Below are 21388 nucleotides of genomic sequence, written 5' to 3' on the forward strand. Positions count from 1 at the left end.
TTGTGTCATTATTTTAAGGTTTCACAATGTTTCTATAATGTTTGTCCTGAACGTGCATGGAACAATCTCAGATAGATAAATAGATAGATGGATGATAGAATACAGAGGCACGTATAAGCCAATGACGTCCCTCATAACTATAACGCTCATCCACTACTTTAACTACGCGCGAGGAGGCAACATACATACACACAAACACGCACACTGAGGAAACGTTGCACTGCAGACCAGACTGACGTGACTACACTGCCTGCTCTGATGAAAATAAACCCCCAGTCAGAACTGAAGGCGAAAAATGAGTTATTCCTCTGTCAAAAGCATTCCCAAATCAACAGCTGGGATTTATAGGAGGCTTATGCAACCATGAATTACGCTGATGTGATATAAACTGCCCATAATAATGTTCTTGTTTTCCTTTTATGCCTCCTGCTGTAGTCCTTAGAGATGAAAATGTCTTCTGATTTGTAGTTTAACTTGAAATACGCAGATGACTACAAAAATATACGCTGGGTATCATCAGCCCAATTTTTTTTTTCCTTGCCTTGCAGATGCACGCGGCTCAGCGCTCCTCGCCGTTCTCAGCTCAGTGTGGAGTGGCGCGGCTGTAGCAGCAGAATATTTGGCTGTAAACTGAGACACAGTGCGGTTGTCTCGATGCGAAACGCAGGCTTTTAGGAGACGGTGAGTGATACGGTGAGTGATTCGAAGAGGATTTTATTGCAGAGAGAGGCTCGTCTCATCAGTGCAAGCTGGTGAGGGAACACGATTTTCTTTACATTTTGGAGGTGTCTTTTCCCCTTGCTTGTGTGCGCGCGTATCCGAAACCGTGTAATCCATTCGTGTTTCATTCGCTTCTTTTTTGCTTCATCGTAAATAGTCACTGTCCGTTTTATGACTGTTACTCATGTCAATTAGATGCCCTAGCTTTCTTGGGTTTTTCAACGGTCTTTTGATGTATGTCAGTTTTATCTCCTCGGAAATCATCACGTAGCCTATAGGAGCGAGACAGAGAAAGCGCGATGGGGGAAAAACAAGGGATCCCAGTTGAAAATGTAAGAGCATTTTTGTATGGCAGCCACTAAAAAGAGATTAGGGGCGACAGCAGTGGAAGTTAAATTGTGCTGCATATAAAATGGGCGGGCTAGTCTTTATATTAGGTTGGTTCAGCCTATTCCAAAATTAAATGGTCTGCGCTTGGACACAGTCTGTTTGCCATGCACTTTATTTACAGGCACTATTGATGAACTAACCGTTATTTTGGATAGGGACCTCGGTCCATAGACCAGATGTGTTAGTTTAGTGGAACATTTGTGTTGCTGCCGACAGACTGAGAGAGTTCAACTCACTACAGCAGCACCAATGAACAGTGAGAGAGACCTGCGCATATCGTCAGCAGCCGCTTCTCCAGCCTCAAGCTAAAATTCGTCAGATCTGAGATCACAGAGGATCTTTCTCATTCAGTCCGGCTAGAAAAGATATTCTCAAAAGTTTGGGGATATAGCCAGCGGACACCGAATATACCCCGACTCGTCAGCTGTAAGTGATATTCTCAATTTTCTTGCCTTTTTATCAGGCAGAAGAAGGAGAGAGGGGAGTAACACTCGTATTTAGAAAGGGATGGTTTGTGTTGCTGGACACCGCTAGAAACGAAGACCAGTTTTATTGGGGAGAAGGGGAGTTCGTCGTCGAAATTAGGACCGTTTAACGGGTATGTTATGGCAAAGAAGAACCATTTGATGTTTTAAACGGGAGACATCATCACGGACCGCGCTCAAAATAAAACAGCATCAACGTACATTTGCTTAATTACTCCGCCACGCACCAATTGGATCGCCATGCATGCATTTAGAGCAACCTTGCAGGGATGCCAGTTGCATGCTTAATGTCTACCCAGCTCGACTATGTGCATGTATTGTAGGGAAGAGGGTGACATTTCCTCTGAATAACTTAGAGTGTTAAAGTGTGCCTGTGCGGGATTTTCTGATCCAATCGTTAATCTGCATCATCCCCGCTTTGTCAAATCCTTGTCAACCAAAGGATTTATTTCATTTTTATTTCATTTTATCAGATCATTGTACGTCCACTGACTCCCATCCACTCCCAGTGCACCTTGGAACATCACAAGCAAGTCGCAGGGGCATTATCTTCTATGTGGGCTGTGTTTCGCGGCAGGATTCTGTGGTCGTGTGTGAAATGGTTTAGCGCTTTTCTATAAGTAAGTAATTGGTCTTCGCGTGGACACATCGATTATCCCTTCAAAAATTGACCGTGAATGTGTTTTGCATGAACACTAGAGCAGGCAAATTTCTTACATACTTTATGAACCGGCTGACATTATTGCTTAATGATTGAGGAGGACGCGAACTCTGTTTTTTTTAGGTGGATTTGGTTTGATATTGCGGTAACGCGCTGTTCACATTGCAGGGCATTAGAGGAGGCTGTGTACAGGTGCTACGAGCTCACACAGGGTGTTATGTGGTCGATGATGTGTTGCCTTATTATTTTGTCTTAATTATTATGCGCTACAGATGCAGCCATATCGTATGCGTGTGTTGTGCGCGTCAGTTATGAAAGTCGTGTTTCCACTGGGTCCCTTTCTGATGATCGAAATGCTGAGCTGCTATTTAAATTCGATCCCCCACATAGTTATGGTGTCTGTCAATGTGACACATCGTTTAAAATGATGATGTGATATATTTGGCGGGTGCGTGTGTCAAGTGGCATGTGATGGCCCAATGCATGTGGCAGGGCCATTTGGTTTGATTTATGTGCCGTCAACGAATCTGTGAATTAAGAGCAAGGGACCAACAGCCTAATCTTTTAAGGAACAAGCCTTTATCTACACAATAGCTGTTTGTGTTTAACACATCTGCATGTTTGTTGACTCTTGAAGAGAAGAGATGTTTGGGTTAATGGTGGAACATTAACTCACATGACTTGGTAATGATGTCAATTATCCCTCTCTTTGACCTCCAACAGTGAGAGGTCCTCATAACGCAACTATGGGTGGACGGAGCAGGACGGCCTTTCTGTGTCTGTGGGCTTCCTTACTTGTGTCCAACAGCGTTCTAGGTGGGAAAAGGTAAGAACAAAACTTTTATTTACAAATGCATGTATGTATGTTTCATTAGGATCATTGGATAATCCTAAATATATGACCGCCACACTCGACATGCACACTTTTCATATGATTTGGTTTTGAAGCCTTTTGCAGAGTTAGAGATAAACGGTCAGTGGATTTAAATATTGTTATATGATTGAGATGTTAATGGAATGATGTGATTGTGCCTAGTGACATTTGGAGGACAAACTCTAAAGACCACCTTGTGTTGAATGCACTTTTGTTGGAGGAGAATTACAGTTTATTATTGGTCTCAGTTCTTGCCAATGGTCTACTTGCTAGTAAATATGTCAGTAAATCAGTCAGCCAGCGAAGGAGGCAAATGGTGGTACACCTGCTGAGTTTCAATTATATCTTCCTGCCTAGTGTTCGGTATATTGGGTTACACCCTTACAAAGCAAATTCACTGTGGTTGTAACAGGACACCATGCTTAGAGTTGCATGGAGGCAATAAGAAATGCAACGCAGGGAAGAGGTTAGAAGCCAAAATCACAACCTTCTTCCTCCCCTTTTTTCCTTCGCTAGTCTTGTGGGACAACATCTACATTCTCAGTTCTCAGACCTATAGACTGTGGACAGTGGGTGATGTGTGTTGCATTGGGGCAATTGGCATGATGTGTGCACGTGTTTCTGACTGTGACTGTGGGGATGGTAGGGTTGATGTTCCAACACACATCTCAATGTCTGGATGTCGTCTAACAAGAAGTAGACAAACATATTGAGGGGAAGACGGAGAGTGATTGGATAAGAGGTGGCAGTAACTCACTGTCATATGTCTGCAATAATTCCCACTGGAGTCAAATGCTGGGCAGCCATTCCTATGTAGCAAACCTCAAAATATCCTAATCTGACAACACTCTTTGGATTAACGTGGATCATTTTGACATTGACCCCTACATTAAAAAAGAACGCACACTATTTACAGTCAAAAATAAAACACCAAACATGCAATTCATTAGCTGTTGCAATGGCATGAGATCATTTTAGCTCTTTCGTAATCTTGGAGAGACTCAAGAGATCAGGCTTTTCTGCATGGTTGAATTATTCAGTAGAACTGTCAGAGGCAGTTCACTTGAATGGCGATGTCTTGAGATGGACCAGCTCGCTTCTCTCTTAGTGACAACAACTACACCACAAACACACACATGCATATAGTACAAAGTACATGTTTCATCTTACACGCCCTGAGCGAGAGCAGAACACAGATGGAACCTGCATGTCCTATTTTAAATGTATGATGAACTACAATGCGTCATGATTTCCCACTGGTTTGATTGAACTGATTCATTAAGGTTGTAGCTAAGGTTTTGGATACTGACTAACAAATGGAAGGTTTGATTTACTGGGTCTGATATGCTAAATGTTGAGCACATTAGAGGAAATGTAAAAGTACTGATTACTTTACTGGGGAACTGTCACTGCAATCTGCAAAGCAATTATCACCGAAAGATGTACTGTATAATCCAGTCCCTCTTTTGAAGTCAAATACAGAATCTCACACGCGCGCACACACACACACACACACACACACACACACACACACACACACACACACACACACACACACACACACACACACACACACACACACACACACACACCCAGACGTACACACCTTGGGGATTTCAACAAGACACGCTAATCAGGAAGACCTAGCACTCTGCTACAGTATGTTGCCAACGAAAGAAATTGCCTTATAATTAGATATCCGAGTGACAAGAGCGAAGGGGACTGAGAGGGAGGAAGAGAGAGAGAGAGATTTACAGTAAAATGGAGAAAAGGGGAGAGAGTGAAAGAGAGACATTGACAAAGTGAGTGTGAAAGGCACTGTTGCTGTTCAGATGACCTGTAGATGGGGATGGTGTACAATGTTTTATGAGGAAGTGGCCCCTGGCTGATAAACATGTGTATTCTTCCACATCACCTTTCCTCTCTGCTTTCTTTTCTTTTCCTTGACATACAACCCCCCAACCACCTGTATTTCCTATTTACACTGTGAAAAAAAATGTCTATCTTTAAAAAAAACCATGTTCTATTTCATCAGTTCCTAATGTGTAAAATGGTTGCTTTCTACTATAGATTATGACTTGTCAGTACCTTAAACCAATGAAAAGAACAGCAGCCTTTCATTCAAAGACTGCAAGGTCAAAGAGTAAACCTTATAAAAAGTGTTTTTTCCACTGATTATTAATCACTTTTTTTGACTTTGATTTGTTTTCCTTGTATTTTCGTGTATTTAAGTACGTTTTAATTATTGTTGAACTTGAAGGAAATACAGGACATCCTGGCTTTTTTCTCGGTTGGTGGAGAGAATTACAAAAGGACCGTAACCCTTGGAGTGGACGAAAAACTGCTTTGGTGTTTTGTTCTGATATAGGGCAAATTCAAATTGCCTTAATGAATATGAAAAGTATGAATAATAATCAGAATCAAAATTCCTTTTTCGTCCCACATAGGGGGAAATTACAATAAGGAAGGGAAGAGGAGATTGTGTTTTATTTGAGCCTGTTAATGGATGCAAGTTATGTTTTTGTATATACATAATTGGCTACCAAGACCAAACAAAACAAAACAGACCAGTTATTGTTTTGAATGTGAATATTTCAAAGCTGTTACCTTCAAGACTGACGTTAAACAAAATTGCTCATTGCAGTTTCCACAGTTTAAATGCTGGCTCAGATAGTTGCCTTTTTTTGGCAGATGGAAGGACGCTTGCAAATTGAGCAAAATCGGTTGCTGAGAAAAACACATTAACCATTTGTATACAAATCCGCGTGTGATGCGGATGTGGCAGCCTTATTTAGAAAGCAAAATGTTTAGCGGCTCGTGTTCAATCCAACAGCTTTGAACATGAACTGTTTACACTTTAATTTCCTAACCTTTTCCCAACCTCGCTCTTCTTCCTTTTATCCGCCTCACATCCATCTTTTTATCTCCCATCTTTTTTTATTTTCTTTGTCTTTCTTTGGAGCTTTACTCACATGTTTCTCCAGAAGCCACTTTCCATCCCTCCTACTTTTCCAACCCTCCCGTTGCAGGTCCCTGCTAAATAATCTTGATGACCTCTCCCTCTCCTTGGAGCAGTTAAGCTTGCAGAGCTTGTTTCCAAACACTTTCTGTTTATTTACGATGCAATCAAACCAAATGCTATTGGCATAAAAAGAGGGAGAGGATGATTCCTTAGAGGCATACAATGCCTCGTGAGAGACTTTCATCTGATTATTATCAGCCCTAACCCACATGCAAACAAATGCATGGTATGTACCAAAGCTTGTGCGTAGACCCTAAGCCATGCATTCCTTTATTCGGGTGTGAGAACACACACACACACTTTCCTGTCGTATCCTGCCTTTATACGATGTAATTAGGGGCCATATTCCTGATTATGAGTGTGTTGAAATATTTATGCGGGGAGATGCTTCTAACTCTGCTCTTGCAATTACTGATTGTCACTGTTTTCGGCATTTCTCTTAGCATTTTGTTTCATGTTGTTCATAAAGCACATTCAGCAAGGCCTTTGTAGTCTGAAAGACCATATTATGGTATAAATAATGTATTATGATTTCTCTATTCTCTCTGTGAGATTGTGTCTGCGTGTGGGTGCACGCTCATGTGTGCTTGCATGCCCATTTTCACATTTGGATGAAAATAACTTTAACACTCGTCACACTTTCCGAAGGGATAATACAGGATTATCTGCCCTTTGGCAACAGCAGTAAAATGCGGCAATTTTGTCCATTTTTTCAACAGAGCTGTCCTGCTAACTACAAAGCAGGGATCTTTCTTTTTTGTCTTGATATACAGTATGATTCATATTCAGAGTTTGTTCTTACTCTTTTGGAAGATTTGAATGTGGTTTTGGACTCTAACTGTGATGACTTTAAATCTTATTCTTTGCTTTGCCAGCTCTGGGACGAACGGCATGACAGATGAACAGAAAGATAACACTACAGTGTTCACCAAGATCTTAGACAGCCTTCTGGATGGCTATGACAATCGCCTCAGGCCAGGACTAGGAGGTCAGTAAACCCTTTTTTCCCTCACAGTGACTGTTTGAATATTTTTCTTTTTTTCAAATGTCATTGGAAAAAACCTCTACAAATAGCTTTATTTTCACATGACGACAAATAGAAATATCCACATGACTACATCTTGTGGAGGTGGGTTTGCTTTGACTGTCAGATTGTGTGTGTGATAATTGAAAAAAAGAACGGGAGACTTATTCTTCAACTGCAGCTTTTGTAAAACAGTGAATTGCCATAAAGCCAGGACTTCTAATATAACACAGTGAATGACATTTCATCGGCTGCTCTTCACTCTATTGTCAACTGACCATTGTAAGAGAGAGAAACAAAATGTCAGGGAGACTGAGACAGATCCAGATAATGGAACATGAGAAAAATAGAGAATAGGAAAGAACAGAGTAAAGGGAAAAAAGAGGAGAGATAATGGGAGAATTGGTGTGTGAAGGACACCGAGGACTGTGTGATGTAGCAGGCATCAAACCGACAGGCGAATAAAACCAAGCCTGCTAAAAGTTAAGCAGCTGAGGGGAAGAAATTATGTATTATGATAGGTATCATTCATAAATCATGTCGTATTTTAGTTTCAGAATCGCAAGAAACCAACCCTAACCCATGCATCGCCTCTGCCACCAACTCCAATTGAATCCCCAGCAGACCCATTTTGGTTCTCAGTATTATGGGACCAGAGTGGTATATATTCAGTAACACAGCAATGTGCACATTTATGAAGGGATTGAACCACTGGCACGGTAATGGAGCTGACACTGAAACCAATACCAGCAGAAATGGTTATCGATCTACAAAATGGACGTTTTTATTGTGGTGTGTTTTTATTTTTCCAATTTATGTGTGTGTAAATGTGTTACATAATGTTGAATGGATCAGAGGCTACAGCCAGGTCGGCTTGTATTAACAGGTAGTTAGGGGCTAATGAATGCCACTGATAGTCACTCACTCTGGCAATTTCCTGCTTCAACAGAGCGTGTAACTGAAGTCAAGACTGACATTTTCGTGACTAGTATTGGGCCAGTTTCGGATCATGAGATGGTAAGACTCTTTTTGCTTCTTTAAATGTCACCAGTTGCCCCCTTTCCCTGTTCCTCCACCCTCACCCCTGTCTTATAAACTCTCCAGGCAGACTGTTGTGTAAACTGTCAAATAAGTATTCATTTGATGATCGATTCCATTAACTCCTGATTTGTTAATAAAACTGTTACATGTGTGAAATATATTTCCTTGTGCATGGTTCGTAACCCGTCTCGTTAATACGACTGCATGTGACTTTGATGTGTTGATATATGCTTTCAAATTTGACCCTAAACAAGTTTTAAAAAAAGTTGAATGTAAAAAATAAATAATAATAATACTAATAATGTTCGGGTCTACACATATGCTGATCTGTCTCTACTAAAAAATACAGAGCTAACTAACAATATATTACAATTGAAGAACTGAATGTGCTGTAATGTAAAAGTAATTAAAGGGCCAAATGTAATTACAGGGCAAACATAGCACAACCAATATGTTATGTATTGCTTTTATTTTTAAATTCAAGCTGTTATCATATTCCAAATGGATTTTTCTAGTCATTACAAAATAGTGATATTATTTGGCAGTAGATGGCAATACAAATAATAAGCTACGATTCCATATTGAAATAAAATGCTACCTACAAATATGAGTCATCATATTTATGTTTTGCTTAGTCTTCTTCAGTGTACTACCTTAAAAAAAAGCTGTGGGCCGCTCCAACATGAGCATGATCTGATCTTTACTCTCTGCACTGGAAACCAATGAATCTCATCCAAATGTCTCACTGCCTCTCCTTTACCGCTTTAAAAAAAGAAAGGACTTCTGTTATCTGCACGTAAAGTGTGGTACTCTATTTGACATAATCTCAGTTAATTGCAGTGGCTGACATGCGGGCCAGGACTGTTTTTCTGCTGTGTTATAAGGCCAGATGGAAAGCCGAAGAACAATTTCTCCATCTCCAGCCTTTCCCTATCCCCCTGTATTACCTCACAGCTCTGTTTCAGCTCACACTAATTATCTACGTGGGCCAAGTGGAATGGGGGAATAAGAGAACAAAAGAAAAACAGGCTGCGCTGTAATTTTTACAGCCTCTCTTTACTGTGCCGGGCAGTCATGTGGAACCATTAGAATCTGCTCTCAGCTATAGTCATTAGCTGCCTTCAAAATGAAATGTCTTCCTAATTTTGTTGTCCAGTGCTTCCTTTTTGTGTCCATTATAATTTAGATTACTAAGCGAAGAAGTTTCCCTAAAGACAAATGCTAACAATGATCATGTTTGGCACTTCCAAACAATGCCCCATTTGCATACATGCCATTACACTGACCATAATTGTGTCAAAATTGTGTCAACATTTAATAGAAAAAGCAACCTAACATATAACTAAATAAAAATAGAGAACAATTACTATACTTAACATTAGAGGCATTCTTTTATAAAAGATACCAGCCAGGAAACCATGCACCCCCGTCCACAAGATCCTCGCTATATTTGTCAAAGGCTTTAACACGAAGAGACAGCTACCAGCAGGGAAACAAGGCCAAGACTAACATGAGAAAGTCAAAGTGACATGAGGATCAGAAAAAGAAACATTGCAAAAAAAGTAGAAAAATAAGGTTACTCAGCATCTTGAGCCAGCAGCAGTAGATGGAGGTGGAAATAAAACAGCTACCGGGTTGGGGGGGATGTTTTTTGTTTCCTTCTTGACTTTTATATTTCTTTTTTTATATTTCTTTGCACCCATAGGAGTACACTATTGATGTCTTCTTCAGACAGAGCTGGAAGGATGAAAGGTTAAAGTTCCAAGGCCCCATGGCCGTGCTACGTCTCAACAACCTGATGGCCAGCAAGATCTGGACCCCCGATACCTTCTTCCACAACGGCAAGAAGTCCGTGGCTCACAACATGACCATGCCGAACAAGCTGCTGCGAATTACAGAGGAAGGAACTCTGCTGTACACCATGAGGTAGGCTGACTGGATTTAAAAAACTGGTTTAGAGCTGATGCTGAAAGTCTTATATTACTCAAACTGAATGAAATAGTGCATTCTGTAGGCACCATTTTTCAGCTGTGAGTAAATACACAAGTGGTGTGCTTCTATGTATTTGTGGCACCAGAGCAATGTATGTGTAATTGAGTAATGATACATTTCATTGCCTATATGCATGGAGAAGAAGGAAAGTGTCACCCAGTCAAAGGGTGATGTTTATTGATGTGTTCTTAATAGTATTTGGACATTTCAGAAGATTTGTGGCACAGAGGGAAAAGGGTTTTCTGGCTTTACTGTTGGTTTTAATCTTGGTAATTTAAAATGTAATTTATTAATAGGACTAAAATGAAAAGAATGACCAGCTTTATTTTTAGGCTATTTATTAAACATTTTCATTGAGTGAATGTTCTGAGGTAGATTGCTTCTATCTGTAAAAAAAAAGGCAGTATTATTATAGTGCTGCATACTGTCCTTCTCACACAAAGATGATTCATTAGTCTTCTAAATGTATATTCTCTCTATTTTATATATCATTTTATATTACGTATTGTTCTAAGATTATGGTCAGCCATTTAGAAGTGCTGTGCACCACATACATACACAACAATTTGTCATTTTTCCATTGTAGTGTTCACCAGGAAAAATGAAATAGTTTGATCCTGTTATGATTTATTGCTTTGGGGATTCTACGGGACAGTTGCGAGCGGGAAGATAAGGTGTATTACCAGCTGAGATGAGTTTAGAACAAGTCGTGGCACCTCTGTATCCTTCGGCAGAATGCGGGTAAATAAAAGCCTCAGAGACGGCACAAACCTTGACGCACACTGCAGGGTGATGCTAATGTGAGGTGTCTGAGTCAAGGATTGTAAAACATTTGTTTTAGCATGTTATCCAGCAGGGGGAGGGGGTGGAGGCGGAGCCCATATTGCTGTCACAGATGAGCGAGATGCGGGATGGATGGGAGATTAGTGTGTCACGGGTGGCCCGACGAGCTGTTTTTCACCAAGCTGTCAGGAAATAGAAACCCACAGCTCAGGGAGCTGGAGCGTTTCCGTGGGTTTGGGTAAAGTATAGCTGCTGTTTAACTGTTTGGTGCAGAGATTTAGAAAAATAAATAAGTAATATATTACATGTTTGTGGTGCTTGAATTTGAATTGTCATTTTTGTGCCCTAATTCTTCCAATCCTCTTCTTCATCCTTTTGACATCATTGTCGCTTTCTTTCTTTCTTACTGGCTTTGCTGTTCTTTTCTTATTTGCTTGCTACGGTTTAGTTTTTTTCTAATTCACTCTCCATGTCTGTATGAATCTCTCTAGGCTTACAGTAAGAGCAGAATGCCCCATGCACCTGGAAGACTTCCCGATGGATGCCCATGCTTGTCCACTGAAATTTGGCAGCTGTAAGTGGCCGCTGCACTCACACACAACCTTACATACAAATGCACACCACACAGACACATGCCTCTCTGACACACTGTCACTACTTTATCTAACTGGAAGCGTGAGCCCGCACCAGTCCCAGATACGAGATGACAGTGTGGTAACAGCTGTTCTCCCAGAGGAACTGTCCGCCAAGTCCCCTCTGGTCCCCCCATTCAACCCTGCCAGGACCCTGCAAGACCCTGGCAGGCGTGCAGCGCACAGACCTGTGTTTATCCGAGGCAGCACTCTTTGTAACGTTTCCAGAACATCACACCAGCTGCTCACCGCTGACAGCTACCCCTACCCTGCATCATCGTTGAGAAGCCATAACAAGATATAGAGTGATTGAGGCCGCAGACAAGAACAGAGAAGAAAGCAGGATGCAAAAAAAACTGCGAAAGTGAAAGAGAAGTGAACGTCAAAATGTCTCTGTACCATTCTTCAGATAGCTGCACAGCGTGAGTGAGAGGACCGAGCATCAACCCCCCTTTAAATTGAACTCACTCCCTAAATATTTCAGTGATGAGCTCTCTTCTGTATGCTGCAGTCTGCGGTCGAGCCATCCTTTCCTCTGCAGTGGTCGAGCCCCACTGCAGCTTTGACAGGTTGGGTGGCCGGAGGGGAGAAAAGACTGGCTTTGCTGTTTTAAGGTCATGTTGTCCTGTTGGGAGGTTGTGTGTTTGTTTTCTTACAAGTAGAGGGACGACATGACGTGATGTGAAAATGCAGCACATCAACGCATGCTTAAATGTTTTAAAAAGGACAGCAAAATATGAGACAGCATGACCTGAGGAGTGTTACATAAATCAGTGGAGATGACGTTAGCAGACACTCTAACAAAGTGAAAGAAAATAATGTGCTTAAGTAGCAAATGAGACAAGACAGGCAGAATTAAGATGAGAGTAGAGTAGACGAGATGAAAGAAGACAAGATGAGGTAAAATGGAACTAGGGGATTTTAGTGGAGAACCGCACTTTAGATGTGTCCTTTTCTTTCTTCAAATGGCATCCCTAGCAACACATGACAACAGACAACCGGCAGCAAAATAATGTATTGGTTTTTGCTCCGTTCTTCCTTCCAGATGCCTACACTCAAGCAGAGGTGGTGTATGTGTGGACCAGAGGGGCCGAACACTCCGTGGTGGTGGCGGAGGACGGGTCCAGATTAAACCAGTACGATTTGATGGGGCAGCATGTGAATTCTGGTGTGGTGCAGTCCAGCACAGGTAGGTTTTAGTTATGTAACACTGTGATCAGAATGGTACTATTAACTGTGAAATAAATAAAAAATGCATTTGAGTTTACAGATTTAACCTTATTTCAATGTTAACACTGCATTGGCCATTCAAAAAAGCTCAGTAGAAAGACGTTCCCTACATAAACAATTACACAGGAACTAATCACTGCACCAACTACTGGTCTGAAACGGTTCATTCGACACAGCTACAACAGTTCATCTGCAACGTCAGTGGCATCAGTGTGACGCTTTACAAATGACATGCCATGGCCTAGATTTATAATTTCCCTACTGGGCATCACGTCTTTTTCCCACCTCCTCTTTTCTTCATTGATAGTGGCAAAAATTAGTGACAGCATACAAATGGGTGACCTGTTTGGAGTGACGCTAGCTGCAGGCGGAAAGTAATGCTTACTGCCCAAGACCCCAATCTGCGCTTTGCTTTATTAGCTCCCGAGTGACTGCATAGACTAAGCTTGATTGAATAAGCAATGTTGATGTATAAAGTCATTCTATTTTGTATTTGTTCCAGTTATTTACGTCTTTTGAAAGCCTCAAAAGCCTCAACATATTTCTATAACCCTTACCCATAACATAAACCTCCGGTGCTGGTCCTCTGACAGTCATATTATGTGTTCGACCCGGTGTAACTGCCTAATGAAATGGATCATGCCTTGGTATTGAGTTGTTCTGACGAATGACACCCACAACTATGCCAATATATCTCTATACTTAAACTGAGCACAGCAATCCATTTAAGCAACCCTAGTAAAATAGATGTTCTAAACATATATATTTTAAAGTGTATCTGTGCATTCTTTCTGACTTCCTTTGTCCGCCCACTACAGGAGAGTATGTCGTGATGACAACCCACTTCCACCTGAAGAGGAAAATTGGTTACTTTGTGATCCAGACATATCTACCCTGCATCATGACAGTCATCCTCTCCCAAGTGTCTTTCTGGCTCAACAGAGAGTCTGTCCCTGCCAGGACTGTCTTTGGTGAGTTGTCTGCTCTTCTCACTTCTAAACATCTGTGGCTTGAGAAATGAGCACTTCATCAGATGCTTTCAAATCTGGTTGTGGAGAAAATAAATGTGAAAGATATGATGGCTTGACATCAGGCATGCTGTTGAGAAAGACTACAAACTAAATAAGAGTCATAATCAAATCAACGCATGAAATGATGTAAGGGTTTGACCTCACAATGGTTACATCACCGTTTTTACACTTATGTTATTGTTGCCCAATGATAGAACATGTTTTTGCATAATTCTAAAACATATTGCATGGTTTGAAAAAAGATATCACTGAGATACAAAAAGTATCCATTATTTCATAAGTCACTCTGACATTATCTGATTGCATTTTTAAATAAGAGCTTTTTGACTCAAATGGAATATAAATGAAAATAGGACAACATGCTGTAACAATTTCATGAAGAGTGGACGGGCACAGTGTCTTCCTGGTGTCTCTGCTGGTTGCCTGGCAACCTCACAGAGATAACACAGTGGTATCAACCTTCTCATCTAATCCTAGACAAAAAAGCTAGAAAGCCTATTTGCCAAATTGTCAAACTATTCCCTTAAAGGATATTAAATGTTAAACAAAGACGGGATATATTACGTCATTGTACGATACACTCTATTCTCCTCTGTCTCTGCACCAGTGAGGGGAACAAGAGCTTTAATCAGTGGTGGCTGGCTGCGGTAGAAATTCGAGCACAAGGCTCAGTGTGAATTTGGATTTACGTGCTCGGAATGTTTGCCTACAAGTGTGTGCGCGTTTGTGATCTAAGTGTGTGTCAATGTGTGTGTGGGTGTGTGTGCGCACTGACTGGCCTATGTGTGTTGTGCACATGTGTTTGGGCGTGTGTATGCAAGTGTCTGTATGTGCGTGTGTGTGTCTGTCTGCCTGTCACACTAAGGTCTTACATACCCAACAGGAAAGCTCTTGCTAGTCTGCAGCATGCTCTGTAGCAGCAAAGAGCAGCAGCAGCAGCAGCAGAATGTCCTTGAGTTACCTCACCCTGCACTCTTTCTTCCTCTTCTCCTTGTCTCTCTCTCCTTCTCCCTCTCTCTCCTCCTCTCATGGACGGCAGTGTCTCCCGTTGCCTATTACTTAAGGAGCTTTCACAGAAAAAATAATTCAGACTCCAAAAGTTGCAGCTCCGCAGTCTCCAGCATGTTTTTTTACTCCTGCAATGTCTCGGTGTCTGTTTGTGTGAGTTGTGAGTATCTTCATGTGTCACCGCAAGCTACCTGCGGTGCCCGTCACGTGTCGAGGGGAAATGAGGATGGCCTAGATTAGATTCGAACAACTATCTAGGGCATGTGTGTGTCCCTCATGCTATCACTGCTGGTTCTGCTTCATGAGATTACATGAATGCAGGATGTGCATACATGCGCACACACACACAGTTGAATAAACACATGTACGCGCTTTTCGCGAATACGCAGAGCAGCGCCGCATCCCAGTATACTACGTAGGTCATCCATGTGATTAATATGAGACAGCAGATGAATGAGCGTGTTCTTCAAAGATGTTACAATATCAATATCGCTGTAAATGAATCATTAAAAAGACATAGCCGACAAATCAGGATGTTTCATTGCCATCTTAATCCTTTGGCGATAAGGATTTATGTGGTATATCAAACCATTGTACATATGTCTAGTGCTATTAGGATGAAGGAGTGCATTGAGCAGCCTTTGCTCAGAGAATCCTTTATACAATGTGTCCTTATTGTGGTATATCATATGGAAAACGCAACCTTAATAACATGGTTTCTGGCAATGTTCAATGTATTCTCAGGAATAATGCTTTCATGTTATATAGAGGTTACGGTCTCACTGCTTGCAATGTTGCTGTGCAAGGGGAACTACGCACCTTTGGTTCCACTTGTCTCGTTGCAACTTGCCTATTTACATTGATTATTTTGAGAGCTGGGCTTGTAAACGGTGCTTTAAACATTCAGCATGATGATGTGAGGCAGACAGATGTCAGAGTTTTGAGAGAGGCAGCTCGACAGGAACAGATGCAGAATGCTGATAGGCACACACACACAATGGTTTGTAGTCCCTTCAGAAAGCCACCTCATTACCTAAATGTGATTACAAGTGTACAGACTTGCCCAAGTCACAGTGATCCTTCTTACAAGGTCTTACATTGTAACATTTCCGACATAGCACTATGCAGTCACACTAACACAAAGGTTACAGTTAAACACGGTGCAATACATTATGTGCACAAGCCGTTCCACAATAAATATAACACTTAATGATAACCTTTTAAGCACAAATAAAGTAATATAGTTTAATAAACCACATAACTGAAATGATAATCAGACCAGCACAGCCATCTTATATTTTTGATTTTCAATAATGTCAACTTTTTATGAATCAACAAAGCACTTTAACACATCATGGGCATATGAATCAATCGAGAGTCCCAGTGTGCCGTGTGCATCAAATCTCTACAAATGATAAACATGTATGAGCATTTGTATTAAGGGTATTCACAGCAGGAGTTTTGGAGGACCGTCACTCGTGCCCACACTGGTCATTAATTAAACCTTCAAAGGTCAAATAAGTTTTCCATCATAAACACAGCCTATGAAAGAATAGAAAACACTTTAAACAGGACTATTCAATTCACCACTGTTTCCATTTGTACCTCTGCAGTATGGCTCTTTCCATAGTGGTCCTGTCAACCCTAATAAAGCTGTGAAAAAACATTTACATAAAGCTCACATATATCTGAAAGACAAAAAGCCATTATTTTAACATATATACGTAGATGAAGCCAACAACACTCCGTGTTAAATGTTTGGACAAGCCTTTCAAAGTGCAAAACAAACATGTGTTGTTTTATTATATTTACAGCAGGAGTCCTAACTAAATAGCACACATTCACTTTAGTCATTCCTCCTGCAGACACCTCTTCACAGTTTGACTTCTCTTTGTTTTCATCATAATGTATCAAATGGTGCACGGATACTTAGGATAAACAAACAACTACCGTAATGCTATGTGTTCTCTTGTTACAACTGATGTGATCAGGTTAATGCTTCCAGCACAGATGTCCACATGTGACACAGAAACCCCATTAACATGGACAAGCACGGCATTGCAAACACTGTTTAAATGCCATTGCGACTATGAATCACAGCCGCTGCTCTAAATCTCTTCTCCTAAAGCTTTCCCTGCAGATGAATAGACAATTTAAAAACACAGCAGTGGGTCCAGTTATCTTATTTATCATTGTGCCGATTAAGAGGCTGATTAGTTTAGAGCCAGTTTGGTGTAGTGGAAGACTGTTTTGCTTTGTATTTATTTGCAGTCCAAAATATAAAAACCAAAAGGAAACAGCCACTGATGGTGCTCTGTCTCACTTCCCCTCCCCCCTCCTCCCCTCCCCTCCCCTCCTCCCCTCCCTCTCACTCTGTCTCTGAGCTGCCAGGGAAAGCAATGCTCAGATTCTCTTGCTTCTTCCTCTCCTCTTTAAGTGATTGGCTGGGTATTTATTAGTTTTCCCATGATGCTGTTTAATGTATCGGCTCATTAAGGAATAACACCGTGTGTGTGTGTGTGTGTGTGTGTGTGTGTGTGTGTGTGTGTGTGTGTGTGTGTGTGTGTGTGTGTGTGTGTGTGTGTGTGTGTGTGTGTGTGTGTGTGTGTGTGTGTGTGTGTGTGTGTGTGTGTGTGTGTGTGTGTGTGTGTGTGTGTGTGTGTGTGTGTGTGTGTGTGTGTGTGTGTGTGTGTGTGTGTGTGTGTGTGTGTGTGTGTGTGTGTGTGTGTGTGTGTGTGTGTGTGTGTGTGTGTGTGTGTGTGTGTGTGTGTGTGTGTGTGATTGTATATGCACACAAGTGAGACTGTGTATGTGTCACCGCATGCATTTGTTTGCTTTGCGTGCATATGCTGGTTGTGTGCCAGTGGGTGATCATAAATTCATGATTACTTGCTGACAACATTGTAGGCACTGCAGCGATGTACCGTGTCTGCGCACGCATGCATGTTTTTGTGTGTGCATGTGTATGTGTGTGGGTTGTACAGTTCTCACAGCTGTGGTGTTGGCACAGTCAGTTAACTCACACGCCAATCAACATGATTTATTTCTCCATTTATGTAAATCAGAGGTGATGTAGTGACACTGAATGAGATGTGTTTCTGAGTCAGGCCCCCCTGAGGCTTCAGTTATTGATAAGGCATGAATAAATAAGTAGCCAGAGCACAGTGGAGATGTTGATCGACATCCACAAAGGACAGCTTTACTCCAGGGACTGGTTGAACGAATACAACTTGTTTGACAACTCCCTACACACAAATTGTCTTAATTCATCAACAGTCTTTACAAATGATGGTTACTAAACTGTACTTTACTAATTATACCCTGATATTGGTATCCTTACTAATGTATTAGTATATGGTCCTTTGTGTTTTTATATCTGAAATTCTCTGAAAAGATACTCAACTATGACTAAACTGTTCTCTGATATTCATGCAGCCAACCTGTTTTTCAAAATGGTGTTCATTTGCAGCTTATGTGAATCAGCATATTATTTATTTTTCAATTCTTTAAATCTAGAGTTGTTTTATTTGTTTCCCTACAACATTAACAAATCACTTGGATAAGGGGGGATAGACAAAGCTGATGCTTGAAAAAGACTAAGCTGGCACAAAGCTCAATATAGGAGAATTATATTTAATGTTAAACAATCTCTTATCTTATATATCGATTAACCAAGTGTTTTTAGCCAGAATCCTGTGGTTGTATGCCCGCTATCCAGCCTCCGGACATTATAGTGTAATATAGTCATAGTCATACCCCAGCTGCAATGATGGTGCAGAGATGCCAAAAACGCAGAGAGCACAGACACATTGACCAATCAGAAGAGACCTGGCTTTCGGGCCGTAAAGAGTCAAGCTGCTTGAATGTAGTGTTTTAGACAGAAGGTGAATGCAGGTATATTCAAGCAGGCCTCTCAATAGAGTTTATGTCACACATAAAGGATTAAATACTCTCGGATTGAGCAGGCATCCCACTTCACAATGTCCTTTTGACCTTGCCCCACATTTTGATTGTCATGTTTGGTTTGCTGCTCAGTCAAAACATTGTCAGAGGAACATTTCTGCCTGGAACAAGGCAGCATAAGCGTAGAGGGAAGTCAGCCATTTTCCTGATGGCTTACTCTCCACCACACAGATGTGAGATATGTGGCTTGGCTGCAATCCAGTGGCTGAGAAAAGTATGTTTTACTCACTGACTTGAGATTGGTCAGATTACCAGAAGCTTCATTCAAGGGTTGTCAATCAAGTTGTCAATCGGAACCGAAAAAAAGGAAACCATAGAATGACAGAAAAGTCAGTAATGATAATAAACAAAAACTCCTATAGCACCTTAGGCAGGAACAACGTTTGGCCAAAAGGGACAATAAAGTTGATCTAAAAAGGTCTATTTATTTTCTTTCCATGCATGGAGAAATTTATTTTGTTATCCATGGCTTTTCACTTAATTTGAACTAGACTGATTAACCTGATAGGCATTCAATCAAAAAATATATAAGCTTTACCTTGCTGTGTCAGAAACCTGTTAACCAATTAGACATAATCCTCCCCATATTCTCTAAAAATGCACATATGGACTGATTGCCTGCATATATGCATATCAAAATGAGTTCTTGCCTGAGGCAGCAGGGATAGTCACCCTACCTTGAAATAGTTTGAGTCACCTTGTCATTAATCACCATAAAATCTCTAATTTAGTTTCCCCACATTAGCTTCCTTGCACCGTCTTACACTATGTCTTGCCATTTTTTTGTCAAGTTTGTGTCTCGAAGTGAATCTGCAAACAGAGGCCAAACCTGTGTTTGTGTACAGTGAACTAAATTAAAGTGAAAGGTTCTCAATAATTGAGTTACACCACTATTAATCCAGTTAGAACTTTCCACATCAGTGACTTTGTTCATTAACATACTTCAAAGCCTCAAGTCTATTAGTTACAACATGTCAAATGGAGTAATTTAAAACCAGCTCTGGAGTCATGTTATAATGAATCAACTAACCAGTGTTCTAAATTATTCCTAAATAGGCCTCACAGTTAACAGACAAAGGGTAACATTTTTCCTCTAGGTAGGAAATCCATACCTATCCATCACACATATTCACAAGTATACATAGGCTTATAGATATATTATGCAGAATAATGTAACCAAAGATAAATAAAACCATCAACACATCACTGTGTGCAAGCAACAAAGCAAACCAACACGTAACAATCTGTCAAATTCCTGCTTCGTTTAGATTTCATCGCTACTTTTCTTCCTCTGGTGGTATTAAGATCTTGGAGGAGTTGGAAGACTTGTTTCCATGACAACAGAGCTTGTCAAACACAGCAAAGTATAAATGATTTCAAGCATTGGGCCGCTATTGTGAAGACTTGTGTAATACCCAATGGTGCTGCCTTCCTCCTCCCCCACAAAATTAACTGATTTACTGGCAAACAAAGTACCTGACAGATTGACACCAATCTGTTGCCCTCCCATCTTTCCGTTCACCTTCCTTTACCTGCCTCCATCCTTTCCTAATGCTGTAACCCACGTATCTCTAAATATATTTTTACCTCCTACATGTATATTTGGTTTATCTAGTTGTTTGATATCCCATTATGCATCTTCCTTCACTCAGCTATAGCTCTACAGAAGCAATGGATGAGAGGTGCTTTGTTTTTAACTCCAGCATGTCCTTACGCCATAAGCACAAATTATTGTTGTCAACATTGCAGCAGTATTTAGATCTCATATGAGACCATTTCCGTTGGCTTAGTGTTGGCAGAGGTCACACAAAGCGCTTGACTTTGACAAATATCATCCTTTAAGCATTCCCTTTTATTATCACTCTTCAACCCAACGGCCCAGTTCTCACATAAGCAAATGTAGTACTACCATAGTCATGCTGAATTTGTCCTCTACAGATACTATATATATAAATGTGAACAAAATGGAAGCCGTTTTCAACATAAGACATTACTGTACCAGCCAAGCACCTAATTTAGTTTTCCTGTTGTGTGTGTGTTGTTTGTATTCCTAGATGGAAAACAAATGACAAATGTAGTCAGGAAACAGCTAAGTTAAATGTGATGGTTTTGTGACATTTCATAGAAAAATGCACCATACATTCCCCCAAAATGTTATTTAGCTAATACAAATGAGTTATACTGTATGAACATAATTCTCGGTTGGGATGGAGGGTATGAAAATCTGGTATGAATATGTGACTAAGCATCATTTAATATTTTAATATCTCCTGCCACCATGCATTCCCATAACAATGTATCAACACATCCAATGTCCTACTTAGCAGTGGGTGCAGTGCAGCACATGCTCATGTGTGGAATGTAGTGCATCACATAACTATTTTAATTTATAGAACTTACTGCAGAATATTTTTTTCTTTTCTTTTGACATTCACATATAGTGCTCATGCAATGTACATGCACCATGTATGATGATGAGGCAGTTGATACTCTTGATTATACTGTAGCTGTATGTCCTTTCTTCATCTAAAC

The 21388-nt window shown here is 40.7% G+C and overlaps 1 protein-coding gene across 7 annotated transcripts in view; it reads left to right on the forward strand.

Annotated features, from left to right (window-relative positions):
* The first annotated feature begins 353 nt into the window (after window positions 1-353).
* gabra1 (gamma-aminobutyric acid type A receptor subunit alpha1) overlaps window positions 354-21388 on the forward strand; it is a 29355-nt gene continuing 8320 nt past the window's right edge. The window contains exons 1-9 of one of the 7 annotated variants that reach the window (XM_034099187.2): window positions 354-693; window positions 2069-2215; window positions 2980-3082; window positions 7028-7140; window positions 8126-8193; window positions 9923-10143; window positions 11484-11566; window positions 12670-12813; window positions 13673-13825. In XM_034099187.2, coding sequence (XP_033955078.1) covers window position 2215; window positions 2980-3082; window positions 7028-7140; window positions 8126-8193; window positions 9923-10143; window positions 11484-11566; window positions 12670-12813; window positions 13673-13825 — 886 coding nt within the window. In that variant the 5' untranslated portion in view covers window positions 354-693; window positions 2069-2214. Of the gene's footprint in view, window positions 753-1174; window positions 1537-1613; window positions 1709-2068; window positions 2216-2979; window positions 3083-7027; window positions 7141-8125; window positions 8194-9922; window positions 10144-11483; window positions 11567-12669; window positions 12814-13672; window positions 13826-21388 lie in introns of those variants that run through there. The other 6 variants (XM_071205414.1, XM_034099191.2, XM_034099192.2 and 3 more) reach the window with 6 other exon arrangements.

This window comes from Pseudochaenichthys georgianus, chromosome 14 (assembly GCF_902827115.2).
Source record: "Pseudochaenichthys georgianus chromosome 14, fPseGeo1.2, whole genome shotgun sequence".
Lineage (NCBI taxonomy): Eukaryota > Metazoa > Chordata > Actinopteri > Perciformes > Channichthyidae > Pseudochaenichthys > Pseudochaenichthys georgianus.